Source organism: Echiichthys vipera (genome assembly GCF_963691815.1).
Source record: "Echiichthys vipera genome assembly, chromosome: 8".
Classification (NCBI taxonomy): Eukaryota; Metazoa; Chordata; class Actinopteri; order Perciformes; family Trachinidae; genus Echiichthys; species Echiichthys vipera.
Genome location: NC_139833.1, coordinates 18,723,599 through 18,735,578, shown reverse-complemented (window position 1 = coordinate 18,735,578; position 11,980 = coordinate 18,723,599). Strand labels below are relative to the sequence as shown.

General features: G+C 39.0%; 1 protein-coding gene across 1 annotated transcript in view; it reads right to left on the bottom strand.

Annotated features, from left to right (window-relative positions):
• enpp2 (ectonucleotide pyrophosphatase/phosphodiesterase 2) overlaps positions 1-9,395 on the bottom strand; it is a 34,376-nt gene extending 24,981 nt beyond the window's left edge. Inside the window, exons 1-3 of the mRNA XM_083918818.1 lie at positions 9,312-9,395; positions 8,431-8,536; positions 1,960-2,115 (exon numbers count right to left, since the gene is read on the bottom strand). Of these exons, the coding sequence (XP_083774944.1) occupies positions 1,960-2,115; positions 8,431-8,536; positions 9,312-9,329 (280 nt within the window). The 5' untranslated portion in view covers positions 9,330-9,395. The remainder of the gene's footprint in view (positions 1-1,959; positions 2,116-8,430; positions 8,537-9,311) is intronic.
• Between the last annotated feature and the right edge of the window lie 2,585 nt (positions 9,396-11,980).

Here is an 11,980-nt window from a genome sequence, read left to right as displayed (position 1 = left end):
GGCAGAAATACAAATTTAGATCTGTCTGGTTGGGTCTGGCTAAATGGCAATATACGGCAAAGTACAGTTATCACAAACACTGAAGCAAGTTCATCATCAAAGCAAACAGCAGTGAAAGTAGAAATACCACTCTGTGTAAAAATGCCATTACAAGTCAAAGCCTGCATTCAAAATGATACCTAGGTACGAGTATTTAAATAACTGTAGCTAAGTGTACTTAAAGTATCAAAAGTAAAAGTACTCAATACACAAAATGCCGTGAAAATTAGTGTTTTACAATTATATCATTGGATTATTATTACTGATTATGTGCAAGTAGGGTCTTACAGCTGCAGTGGGTTGAGATGGCGCTAAATATATTATAATATACACTGGTCAACATTAGAGCACAAATATTAATACTTGATTTATTCTGAAATACTGTTTTTATCGTCCATAATTTGATAGAATACTACTGCTGTACTGGCATGTTTTTAAATAACTAAGGCACTTCAACAAAAACCTTTATTTTGTGAAAAATAAAACAGTGAGCAAAATTAGAGAACAGTAACTGTGTCAGAAGAGACGATTTAAACAATGTTTTCTTAAGTGTAGAGGCCACGGCTTTGAATGACTTCAGCACATCTGCGCCCACAGGACATCACTAGTTTCTCACAATGCTCTGATTTGATCTTGGTCCATTCTTCTTCAGTCTCTTCCACAGTTCAGTAACTGAAGTGGGTTTCTTAGACATTACATTGTCGCCAAGGTTTTTCCAGAGATTCTCTATGGGGTTTAGGTCTGGATTCTGTCGCAGGGTTTCAGTCACCTTAGAGCGGCTTGATATCCTGCAAAGTAACCAGGAGAGCTGCCAGATAAATAGGGTGTGTCCAACAATTAAGTAAATTGTCACCAAGGGCCAGATTAACAACAATAACTGGGAGGTATCGGAAATGGTTTTCTAACTTTGCTTACTGCTTTTTTCACAAAAAAAAGTTTTTTGTTGAAGTGCATTGGTTATTTAAGAAAAGTACAGCAGTGGTATAGCTACAGCAGATAGTCTATCAAATTCTGAACAATAAAGGAGAACATTTCAGAATAAATCAACTTTTTCTCTAACATTGCTCTCCAGTGTATACTGTTGGAGACTGCAATCTATAGCAGCAACACATTTTATGTGTTCATCATATTGTTAGGTATATAAATCTTCATTTGTAAAGTAACTAGTAACCACACCTGACAGAGTAAAACACAACTCTTCCCTCTGAATCGTTGTTGAGCTGAAGTACAAGGTAGTATTAGACAACAAGACTAAATTACAAGTTCCCCAAATTTGTATTAAGAACTTGAGTAAATGTAATTAGTTACACACTGAAAGTAACTTAACAGTAATAAGGGAGTATATATACTTAATGTGTTTTTTCTCCTCCCTCTTCAACTTTTAAAGAACTGTTCAAACATGCATGAAGTATTTGTTGTCATGATTCAATGCAGAGTATTACTCTCTCTCTCTAAAGCTAAGAGCATCCTATGCTTTCTATAGCTCACACAGCAACACTTCAAAATCGCATAACACTGCTGATTTTCCATTTTGTTGGAACACCTGATGGATATTAAAAGCCAGACATCCAAGGAGGAAAAACATGTGAGACTGTTTTATTTGGCCTCTTTGACCCAGGCTGCACCCAAGAGCATAGTGTCCCTTTCCTCTGATATCAAACACACTGCCAAGAACGACAGCACAAAGTGACAACCTTAGGAATATCTCTGAAACTAAACTATGTGACTGAGTTTAAGTCGTAACATATTCTTCTTTTTAATTATGCAGAGACTGCCCAAAAAAGCAGAGCACATAATAAGACTTTCATCAGCTACATTTTGCTCTTGAATTATGAAGTACTTAGGCAGAGGGGATAAAAAAAATACATTGAAAGAAAAAAAGAACAAATCAAAAGACGAGCAGGGAGAATCATTGAGTACCTGTCCTGAGGCAGAGCTGGTCAAAGTCAGAGCAGCAGCCGTTGTAGGTCTTGCAAAGGTTGTCACAGCGACAGTTTGGTGGCTCCAACTCAACCAGCTCAAAGCACCTATTCCTGCAGGAGCCGGACGTCGCCAAGTACTGAGACGCAGAGCGAGCTGATGAAAGAGACACAGGTTCAATGAGTGTACACTTTTATGCTGTTTTTATGCTGTATCTCCTGCTGTGGCGTGTGGGGCTATGGTGTCTCCAAACACTGCTGAAGCACATCAGAAAACGTCAATACGCAGAAATAATACCTAGCAAAAGGCTAAAGTGGACTAAATAAATAGTTGGAGTATTTGAAGATGTACTCTGTAAGATTTTCATCTACTTAATTGTCTTTTAAGTTACTATCTATCAAAGAGTGAGTTAAAGTTTTATTCCATAAGATTTGGTATAAGTTGTTTCTAGCGGCCTCTGTGGCGGTAAGATGTAACTGCAGGCGAGTCTGTTCTTTCAGAGCCTCCATCTTGTCACATTCATGGTCACTATGTTTGTTGACATTTGTATTTTTTTTTTCTCTTTTGTAAACTTTTTTGAATTGCATTCACCTCTCTACTTCCAGTCTGTCCCCTATATATTAACCTCTTAAATCCATACACACACACACTCTCACACACACACACACAAACACACATGTTCCTATTACACTTCTACCCTTTACAAGCCTGACTCAGATGTTCTGATTTCCGATTACTAGTGAATGCAGCATAACTGTTTGTGACGATCTGGACGACAGACCAACCGCTGTCAGCAGCATCACTAACTTGGTGCAAAAAGGCAACAAATGCTTTCAGTAGTGGGTCATATGATTAATCACCATTGATTTAATTCAGTATTTGATAGATATTAACTTAAAAGGCAATTAAATAGGTGAAAATCTTGCGGAGTACAACTTTAAAGCAATATCTGTGGCGGTGGCGACATTCGCGGGGTACAAGCCGCCATGTTAGTGACACTGCTGACAGTGGTTGGTGTCTGCTGAGATTGTCACAAGCGGTTAGGTTGCATTCACTTGTAATAGGAAATCGGGAACTTCCAACTTCCGAGTCAGGCTTGTAGTAAGGCGAGACGTGTAATAGGTACATGTGTGTGTGCGCATGGATAGGCTTACATATAGGGGACGGAGTGGAATTTATTCAATTCAATTCAATTCAATTTTATTTATAGTGCCAAATCATAACAAAAGTTATTTCAGGACACTTTACAGAGTAGGTATAGACCACACTCTGACTTATTTATGATTTACATAGACCCAACAATTCCCCCGTATACGGTGGCAACAAAAACCTTCCCTATAACAGGCAGGAACGTCTGACAGACCCAGCTCTATGGAGGACGGATATCTGTCTGCACCAGTTGAGGAGAAAGAAAAGGAGAGAGAAAGAGAGAATGTGTTTCAATGTGACCGTGAACGTGACAAGATGGAGGGCTTTGAAAGGCTCGCCTGCAATTACATCTTACCACCCAAGAGGCTGCTAGAAACACGGTATCTCAATTCTTATGGAGTACATCAATATATATAATATATACAATATACAATCCCTCGCTGTATGGTTATATCGTATCTGTATGATAATTAAGCCCTTTGTATGACGTATGATAAATAATAATAGTTTTGACTTGTCATAGGCTTCTTTTTCTGTAATAGTGAAATGGTCTAATGATACTCAGTTAAAATGCTGTGTTGATAATGTTAATATATAAACCTGGAGACACTTTCACTGTGTCTTTAAACGACAATCCCTGATTTTGGTATAGCTTCCAGTGGTGCCCACAAATGTCATTAAAAGAGAACTGGGAGGACGTTTGGCCAGTGGGGGCAATAACAAATGGCTGTATATTGTCCAAAAACTGAATGAATGGATGAATTGTTCAAATGTCTATAAATAAAATGAATGCATTGACCTGCACTCATAAATACTGTACAATTAGAACATTCTTCTTTGTCAGAAACAACAAGTGTGGTTGTCAAACTAGAAATAAGCACTGAACAATGAGCACTTGCATTTATTTTTGTATAATAACTTTTAACAACTGACAAAAGGTCAGTTGGCCACGTGCCAAACTCAACAGTTTCTAGACTTTAAATGCTTTCCCGAGACCCAAGCTGTGGTAATTCTATCTCACTATCGGGACAGGTTCCCTAAAACACAAAAACACCCTTGTCCACTTGGGTCCCAAAGGACAGTGGACTGGTATGGAACCCAACCCACATTGTGAGAACCCCCCCGGGTTAACTGAAGACATCCTGGAGATCTGAGAGGAAGAGAGAGTGAACTTATTGCTACTTTTCTAACAACATGCTCCTTGTCCTAAACTTAAAAAAACAACCTGACTCAGAGAAAACCAGCAGATGCCAACGGGAGTTTTTAAAAACGCGCTTGTGCTTTCCTCTGTGGACACATGCACGTGTACTCTACGTGAAGAAACTGAGGTGTTACACTTCAAATTAGTAATGCTGCCCAACTAGTTGGCGTAACAGTGTAGAGTCAGAGAGTGGTACAGCATCAACACCCTCTTTGCTGTAAAACTCACTACCGCTCTATGGACTAACAGGTCCAAGGTGAAAACTGTGGATGTCTTTTGTCTCAGACTACTCAAGCACATACAATATCCTCTCGGCTCCATGAGATTGAATTCTAACTTCCGCTCTGCTAATGACAGATTTCCAGTTTTAAGGGGAGATTAAAGGGGAACTACGCCCATTTTCAGAATTCCTGTTACATGTTATCCTTACGGTTTAAGACAGTCCAAGATATTACTAAAAATGAACAACTCTCTCCCAAATCCAAAAAACTAGAGTGCAGAGCTCAAATTTGTGATGACACCCAGTATAAAGTGTGGAGCTGCTCCATGGAAAATGAATTGTGAAAGATGTTATAGAAGACAGTGAGAGCGCCCAGGGGAATGTATATGCGAATATTTTCTGTTTCAAAACTGACAACACTACAATAGGTTAAAGCTGATTTAGGTTTAAAAAAAAAAAAGAAAACACATTCTGTGGATTCACAAACTCGGTCTCCCATTCAGCTCCAGACTTTATACTTATTAACATTATAGGTTTTGAGACTCTCTCTTTGAGAGAGAGCAGCTCATGATCACAAATATTGATTGAACTTTCCTAGGCCATGGAAATAACATGTTGGAAAGAAAATGTAACTGTGCCCTTTAAGCCCAAAGAACTATAATAGATGCCATATTTATACAACTTTGTTGATTGCATTTATTCTCAGAAATAGGATTTTTTTTTTAAACAATCATATTTTCAGCGGATGTGATGCAGTCAACTGAAGACTTAACTGTAGAGGTATCCCTACCCAGTTCACCCTTGATCTACCCAAACTTGAAGACTTCAGTCAGTGGCTTACAATAATCTCACCAGATGGTTGGCAATGTTCTAAGCAACTTTTAGGGTGGAATAAAAAGCTGAAGCAGATGTAAAATGACAAAAAAAAAAAACATGAAACACGAGATTGGAAGCTCCGGGAAAAGGGCTTGTAAGGGGACCTTGGGTTCCCAAAGTCAATAATGAACTTTTACACTCCATTTTCACAGCAGACATTTTGACTTGTCAAAGTAGGCAAAGTAGAGGTGTCACTAATTACTTCATTCATATTAATGATGGTTCTGTTCTATTACGGTATATATACATGTGTCCCAGGCCCTGTTATTAACATGTGTCCTGGATGACTGATCCACTTGTTATCACATGTGGACAGTACTTATATTACATCCAAAGTTACATCCTTCAGCACACTGATGAAGACTTTTGGCAGCACTTTTTCATTAGTCATTGGAAGTTTCTGTTATGTGCTAGATAATGTGTGATTTATGTGAAAGTAACAACAGAGAGAGTTTTCATTGAAGTATGTATTTTTGAATAAGAAAACGAAAATGATTTACATGTTTATATTTCAGCACAAGTCCAGTCCAGTTTAAACGTACCATATAAATAAACTTGATTTGATTTGAATTCTATATAGAGTGTGGAAGTGAGATCCAATCACACGTGGAGACACATTCTAATACCAGGTGTGGTTAATAACAGATGTACTCAGGTGTCTGCATGTGATCAGATCACCCAAGACAGCATGCTAATGCCAGGTCTGAGCAGGGTCTCAGTAAGACATGACAGTGTGACAGTGAGCCAGCATGAAAAATACCAGGACCCTAAAACAGAAGCAACTAAACTGAGTTTTTTCTATTGCGCCACGCAAAATATGTTCTGCACTGAGAAACCCTATTCCATTAAAATCAATCAATTACAAACCATGTAAAACCCAAAGATGTCCGTCTACTTCAACGGCAGACACATTTCTGGTCAGAGTATATCCTGTTTTACAGACTGTACAGTCGCTAAGTTTAGCTGAAGCCGATTCACATAACAGATTTCAAGAGCCAAGTGGCTCAAATGTCCAGATGATGATCCAGAGCTGCGATTATTTAGAATGACTGCCAGAATCAGGGCTATGGTTATCCATGAGTGTCCAGAGATGGAATAGATTTGAGCATTTTGTTGTTTATTTGAAAAAATGAATTGAAAGAGTAAAGAATTTGCTATTTTATTTTAATGAAAGAATGGAGTTTCCAGCTGTTCACCCATTGATTGTCTCAGATGCAGTCTCATGACTGATGATGGCCTGTAATGAAACTGTAAACATCGTCAGTTGAAGGTGAGATAGATGAGAACCTGTGGTGAATAAAACATTGTGTTGTGCGACATGTTTTAATTTTCTCATAAACCCACACTCATTTTAAAGTCTTCTAATGCAAAAAAGTAGCAAAATATACCAGAACCTAAGTCAAAAATAGACTCCAACTGTTGACGATCTCTACCGTCTTATGCCTGCAGGGTTTGAGAATCTAAAAGTCGAAAATGAGCTCCAAGCTCTCTTAATATTGACTCAAGGTAGAGCAACACAAACACACTCTCTCTCCTCAAAAAAGAAAAAACACACGGGCTGCCCAATCACAACCTCGCAGGATCACAGTGATCCGTTGTAACCCCACCACCACTATATACTCTGCTCACTCATTTCATATGCGCTGGCAGATACTTCATATAGAAAATAACCCAGCAAATAAACTGAGCAGGAGACATTCCTCTGGAGCTGTAGTCGCTGGTGTGGAAAGTTAGTTCTCATCTAATTGCATGTTGCTCATTAGAGGAGTGATCTCAGAGACAGCCGAAGGGTGGGCGACGTGTGTCACTCCAGTTGACGTTGGGGTGAATAATTGCACTTGAAGCTCATATAGGGTTCAAGATTTACTGTGCTCTTAAGACAAATCCTCAAAAGTTGTTTTCTGCGTGTGTCTTGGATTGGAGCGTAGCTTTAGGCATGTCCTACCTACACTTGGCCAAGATACATTAATGCAGGTCCAAAATACACTTCACATCGCCTTGTACGGAGACAGTTTGGCAACTAAATTGAAGTGCATTTGCTTTACTTTACTGGACTTTTCTGAGAAGCTTTTGCATACGCCTAATGCACCTTTGCATTGTTCTCATTCATTTGAAAGCAGAAAAGCACACTATACATGTGTTTTTGGAGGGCTGCAACTAACAATTATTTCCATTTTTTTTTAATTTTGATTAATCACTTTATTGTTTTTTCAAACTCCTCTTTAAGCACATATATTTGTCAGGGAAATTGTGAAAAATGTCCATCATAGTTTCTTTGAGGCCAGTTTGACATCTGCAGATTGCTTTTTCTGTCGGACCGACAGTCAAAAATCAAAGTTATTCAATTTAAAAAAGGCAGCAAAACTTCACATTTGTATAAATGTGATAGTACACTAAATATTTATTTATACATTACTTTAGTTTTTGGACTGTTGGTCAAACAAAACATGTAATTTAAAGTTGGAGCCGATCCCAGCTGACCCAAATGATTATCGACAAATGAAAATAATTATCTGCAGATGAATCAGTATAGTGTGAATAATCTGCAGTTTCAAACCTTTTATAAAGGGCACAAGATTAATGTAAACAACATCTCACCTCTGTGTGATAGTTAACTATCAGAACTCTCATCTATAGTTTCTGTCCATACACTCTGTTTTGCTCCTTAAATAACATTACACATGGTGAGTTTGCACATATCTATATTACCGTTCTACCTCATAACTTTTCTAATGTATTGTATGTTTATGCCTTAGTAATAGCAGTTTGGCGTAGCATATTCTCACTGCTCCCTCTTGTCAATTGCATACTTTACTGATTCTTAAAGGAAACTTTTTTTTCTGCCTTCAATCCACAAGGAGGTTAGCAGTTAAAGTCACTTAGAGAATAGCCACCCCGAAGGTGGGAAGAATTCAGTGATTTGTTTTTTTTCCAAGGCCACCTCAGTGTGAATGCTTGCCAGTTCAGGGTCAAGCAGTTCAGAGATGTTCTCTATGTTTTCCAGTAACAAGACCAGTGTACTCACACTCTGTCTTGGCTGAAGTCCCGTCCTCTCCTGAGCGTCTGGGCCGGTCGTAGACGAATCCCATGCACACATCAGTGCCACACAGGACTGACAGGATCCAAACAAACTGAGACAACAACCATATCTTACATTAGAAAAGACATTTATATGACTGCTCTTTTAGGCTAATCAACAATCATAAGGGTCTGTTCTCCGTTAGAGAGCAACAAAACAGAAATAACATGAACAACAGCCGTTTATTAGACTATACTTTTTCAATATTCTTATACAAAGCCTGCCAGGTCTTCCTGACCATGTATATATAACACTCTTTTGGTTGGGTTTAAATTTGGCGTGATTATTATGTAGATGTGAATGTGTTGTCGTTCTATCCTAGTTCACTATTTTAGAGAAAATAAACAGTCACAAGTCTTCTGTAGAGGTGTGACGGCTCAAAAATTAATCCACAACTTTATACTTTTAAAAGTTTGTGAGGCATTAAAACCAAAGCTGAGGACACAACAAACCCCAGATTCATAAAGGTCTTCCTTTATTGGAATCGGTCTACACAGGTCATGCTGACTGCATTTTTCAAGATGAATTGTCTGGTGCGATGCTTAGTTCAAAGGGACCACCCGCATCCGCATAACAATGGCCTTTGATAGTTTGACGAATCTGCAATTGTTCTGCAAATGCTTTATAGCAACAGGAAGGAAAGAGGAGAGATGGGGGATGTTGGGAGGGAAAAAAGCTAATAAAACCAGGAAAATGCCCATTCGGCCGCAATGAATAACGCAAACTACCAAAATACGCGATCAAACGCGTAATTACGCACAGCGATGTCCCGGCTACACTTTGCAGTGACCCGCAGCAAAACAACTCGACATGGACTCTTACCGTACCAGTTTCTGAAGCAGCATGTTCCTCTGTGGGGCTGAGCGTAGTCCTGTGCTGTAGGTCAGAAAGTGAGTGATGCTGACTGACCAAGGGACCACCGGAGAGGAGGACCGTTGAAGAGAACAGGAGGGAGAAGGAAGGAAGGAAGGAAGGGAGGGAGGGGGGAGGTGTCTGAAAGGAGCGGACAGGATTCTCATTGGTGTTGGGGTTGGAGGAGGGCTCTCTTAGCTAAGATTCAGATGATACAGGGTTTGCAGAAGGAAAGATAATTGTAATTAGCAGTATGCAGCTCATCTATGGGTGCAGATCCCGGGGCATACTGTTATCAAACTTTAACTGTCATTGTAAAAGCATGATCAGTTTACACAACCAGGTTGGGACTTCATATTTTGATATTCATCCATCCATCAATTAATCATGCATAAAGTAGTCCCATACACTGGGAGAAAAGGAAGATGGTGAGAAGAATTGGGAGTGAGTCGACGTTACATGCCAGAGACCCTTAAAATAAGTATTATACTAATATAACAGTTAAGTAAGCAGTGATATGCTGGCTGTTTAAACAAGAAAGGTTAGAACAGTCAATCATTTCCTGGGCATTACTTTTTGAATGTTATGGCGAGCCTCTACGGAGTTGTGATTTATGGTGGCATGGTATGAGTCGCATACGGGCAAAAAAAAAAAAGGGGGGGGGGCAATCCTGACATCGAATCTGCACCCCTGGGTGTTTACACATTTAAAACCTGGTCTGATTAGTAAAGACAGCATTCATCCTACTTTGGATGGAGCCGCTCTCACATCTGGAAACCTGACCTGAGTTTATTAGTGACCCTAAATCCATGACAAGCCAGAACTGAGACCAAGGAAGCAGAGTTGCAGTCTTTCACACTTCTCTGCACTCCCTCTGGGGCAGTCATCCAGCCATTATCCCACAAACATGTGGACTTTTAAACATCAGATCATGCAAATGTCAGTAAGTGATTTAATATTGGATAATCATATTGGTTTATTCTGTCTGACTGAAACCTGGCTGTGTTATGAAGATTATGTTAGCCTAAATTAACCCCCCTCATATTAATACTCCTTGAGGAAGCGGCCGAGAAGGGGAAGTTGTAGCCATTTTTGACTCAGGCCAATTATCAATCAACCCTCAACCTGAACGTATCCATAAACTCAATTGAAAGTCTTGTTCTTAGTCTTTCACACCCAACCTGGACAACAATACAGCCAATTGCCCCGGGTTTCCCATTCAGAAGTGTAATCGGAATTCTCAGAGTTTCTGTCAAGTTTAGTAATTATATCTGATAAAGTAATCATATAGGAGATTTCAATATTCATGTGAACGTTGATAATGCCTTAGCACTGCATACTATACTATTAGATTAAATTGGCTTTAATCAGAATGTATGCTGCAACAAAGCCTGGAAGTAACAAATGATTTGTTATTTCTAGGCTGGACCATTGCAACTCCTCATTATCAGGCTTCTTCAATAAGTCTGTTAAGAGTCTCCAAGTGGTCCAGAGGGCTGCAGCTCCTGTACTGACAAGAACTAGGGAAAGAGATATGTCTCCCAAATAAGCTTCGCTGCACTGGCTCCCTGCAAAATCTAGAATATAATTTAAAATTCTTCCCCTGGCTTACAAAGCTCTTAATTGTCAGGCACCGTTGTATCATATTTAGAGCTCTTAGTACAGTATTACCCGACTAGAACCCTGTCTTCTCAGAATGCAGGTTTACTTGTGGTTCCTAGAGTCTCTAAAAGTAAAATGGGAGTTAAACCTAGTTTTCGTTTGGGAAACTGTCACGGTCGCCACATTTAAGGGTAGATTTAAAACGTTCCTCTTTGCTAAAGCTCAAAGTCAGGTTTGCCTTGGACCAGCCCCTAGATATGCTGCTATAGGTCTAGTCTACCGGGAAACTTTGTGTGTGTGTGTGTGTGTGTGTGTGTGCGCGTGCGTGTGTGTGTCTCTACCCAAGGGTCAAGGCAGATGGCCTTTCACCATAGAGCCTCGGGTCTTGACCTATTCTACGTAAAATAAAATAGAATTGATTTAGCATTTTAGTAAATGTTTACTAGTCATTACAATTATCAATAGAATGTTAAAAATAGGTGAAGTGTTTTTTTGCACATATTTTAAAAGGTTTAAATTAATTTTTTTTAAATAATTAAAAAGAAAATCAACACATCTTTATGAAAAGCAACAGTGTAAAGGAGGTTCCTATGCTTAGAATGTTCAATAAAGCTTTTGATCTCTACTTTAAACTCACTTTCCATTACATTTCTGTCATGACTGATTTGTATCCATCTCTGATAAACTGATGGATCTTGTATTTTAAACAACCGATCATTAGTTTGTATCCCAACAAACAGAATTCACAAGAATCAGGGGAAATCTCTTAACACATTGGAAACAACTGGGAATAAATGCTGACGGGGACTTTTTAACCCTGTCAAGAACCTTTACATGACTGTTAAGACTGTCTTTTATTGCTTTATTTATGAAAGACAAGATTAATTTAGGAGGTTGATTAAATAAGAAAACCGTTTTTAACACACTGACTGAATTCAACTCGTTCTGATACCTGTCTGGTTATCTAAACGGGGAAATATTGAATTCTGCATGTTCTTTTCATTGTTTGAAACCACCTAATCAAACCTTAGAAACAGTGCCA